We start from the raw sequence: 2,500 nt of genomic DNA, 5'->3' as shown, positions 1-2,500 counted from the left end.
TTTTATCATCATGTTATTGTTATACTCGTGCGTGTAGTCCTATCCCTTCTTCTCCTCCTCGTCTTATTGATCATCATCATCATCATCATCATCATCATCGTCAGCGTCATCGTCATCGTCATCGTCATCGTCGTCGTCATCGTCGTCATCATCATCAAAAACCAGCCCCTTCTTTTTTAATTATCATACCTTATATTAATACATTGTTGCATCATTATATAGCTCTTTCAAATTCGAATTAAAATAAAGTTTATAGATGCATGTATGAGAGCCAAGCAATGACTAGGGCAAAGGTTTTTACTCAGAACTGTCATTCTTAGACAGGTTTTGGGGAATCCTTTTTATTCGCCGAAACTGTGTAGATATGACCAAGACTTCAAGCATTACCAAATGATAAACCAAATCAATAATATGATACCGAACACGAAAAAAAGCATTTAAATTCCGTAAAAGTAATACTTTAATTTATTGTTGTAATTATTTTAGGTGGATCTATAGCAATTCCACAAAGTGAAGACATTGAAAAAACTCTTTTCACCGAGGTAAGTCTTTCAGGATTTAGTTAACCGAATGACCTCAGGAAGCCAGGCACAGTTTTTGCACTCTGCTCGACGTATTCAGTTCTAAAATATTCTTCATATTAGTATTTAGCAGGAGCTCATGATCATTAAAAGGAACCTCTGTCTTCTTGGGTCAACCCTTTCTCGAGTAAATTTATTTTAAGAACAGGTTTTTCCCGCGAAAAGTATTTCATTTTCCTTGACGATTTGTTTTGATTGGCTTTTACAACAGTGGGCGTGCTGAATCTCTCAAAGAAGGCGTTCCAAGTATGGAAGATACAGGCTTCCCTTGATTAGTGAATGAAGGTCACAAACAAGTTGCCAAGCCTAATTACTTGACGTCAAACTGAAAATATCTGTGTTTGTCCTATACTGAATGGACAGTCAGGATGGCTTAGTGGTTGTCAACCATTCCTTCCACCTCTGCGACCCGGGCTCAACTCTGGGCCCCTGGATCGTATGTGGGCTGAGTTTCAGTCGATCTCAATCTGATTCCGAGGGTTTTTCTCCGGGTACGCCTGTTTTCCTCCCTCAGCAAAATCGAATCCCAGCCTATTCCGTCTGTCTGTGATGCTGTGCTCCGAGGTCATACATGGGTCGTGTTCAGGGGCCGATCGCCTAGCCGGCAGCACAGCTCCTTCGGTCCGACCTCGTCGAGCCGCGCCCTTAGTACTAGGGAGCTTAAGCACGCGCGTTTTTGAGACGCGCACGGCAACCAGAAGAGAACATTCTGCGTGCCAGGACGGTGGTGTTCCACGGATTTTTATGCTAATCATTCCTAATGGAGGAAAGATACTTATAAATATAAAGGTGGTAGTGAACAGACAAGTTAAAATGGAAAACAGCCCACTTACGGTTTCCTTTCGCGTCTCAAAAACGTGCACGCTTAAACTCCCTTAGTAATTCAGTCTCCGACTTTGAGTAAGGGCGTTTAGCAAATCAGGTATTATTATCATTCTCGTTATTATAATTATTTGAATGAAAACAATGAGAAGACAGCAATTATATTCAATCTATTTTAGTGTATAAATAAACACTTTTATTTTAAAGATCATTTTTTTAAATTTAAGAGTTGAGTGAATAACGTTTCAGTGATTGATCTATCACAGTGCTTCACGTCCTTTTTTAATTTGTCATTCTCAAACTCATTAACCGAAAACAAAACAAATCACTACCGTGAAGGAAGTTTGGATATGTGGTCTCAATTAGCTTAAACTGTCGCCAACTTTGATCCCAAGAAGCAATATAAAACACTCGAAAGAGTGTTTCATCAGATATCCAACCACCTCGAAATCGGTTTTCGTTTCGTTTTTCAACTCGCTTCACGGTGTTTGGATATCCGATGAAACACTCCTTCTCGTGTTTGATATATTACATAATAGCTTGTATCTTCCTAATGCCTCGCATTTATTGCATTTCTTAAAACACTTGAGTTTGTACAGTCCTGCGAGTCTCGATATGTTGCAATTATTTTCTTTATAAAAAAGTGAAAATTATATTGATATTGTTTCTTTTAGTCTCAGCTAGACAACAAAACTCAGTCCTCTGGCCTGGCTGTCGCTATTGGTGTTGGAATTGCATGCGCAATGATTGGAACAGCATCCATTGCTGTTGTAACGAAACGATTCGTGATGAAAAAGGCTTCCGCTTCGGGAGACGATGACGATGACGATGAACCAAGGCCTGATGACCCATGAGCTTTGACAAACAGATTTATTTTTCAAACGTTCTCGAAGGCCTTTAGAATAAAACATTTTAACTCTGAAGGGAAAACTACACGTTGGTGTCCACTCGTGGTCCCTCTTAGGCCTTGGAATATCACTCCCAAGAGGCAACAGGGCAATCTTCTTTAGCCTTCATGGTTGTATTCCTTGCTCAGTAAGCAAATAGTATAGGTCGGAAATGTTGATCCAATAACTGAAAATTACACTTAAGGCCAC

General features: G+C 39.8%; 1 protein-coding gene across 2 annotated transcripts in view; it reads left to right on the top strand.

Annotated features, from left to right (window-relative positions):
* The window catches only part of LOC138006070 (uncharacterized), a 9,888-nt gene that overhangs the window by 7,266 nt on the left and 122 nt on the right, over positions 1–2,500 (top strand). Inside the window, exons 6-7 of one of the 2 annotated variants that reach the window (XM_068852229.1) lie at positions 487–542; positions 2,078–2,500. The exon at positions 2,078–2,500 is cut by the window's right edge and continues 122 nt beyond it. In XM_068852229.1, coding sequence (XP_068708330.1) covers positions 487–542; positions 2,078–2,257 — 236 coding nt within the window. In that variant the 3' untranslated portion in view covers positions 2,258–2,500. The remainder of the gene's footprint in view (positions 1–486; positions 543–2,077) is intronic. The other variant, XM_068852231.1, reaches the window with a different exon arrangement.

The sequence above is a fragment of the Montipora foliosa genome, chromosome 6, assembly GCF_036669935.1.
Source record: "Montipora foliosa isolate CH-2021 chromosome 6, ASM3666993v2, whole genome shotgun sequence".
Lineage (NCBI taxonomy): Eukaryota > Metazoa > Cnidaria > Anthozoa > Scleractinia > Acroporidae > Montipora > Montipora foliosa.
The sequence above is the reverse complement of the archived record's forward strand: the minus strand, read 5'-3'. Positions and strand labels throughout refer to the sequence as shown.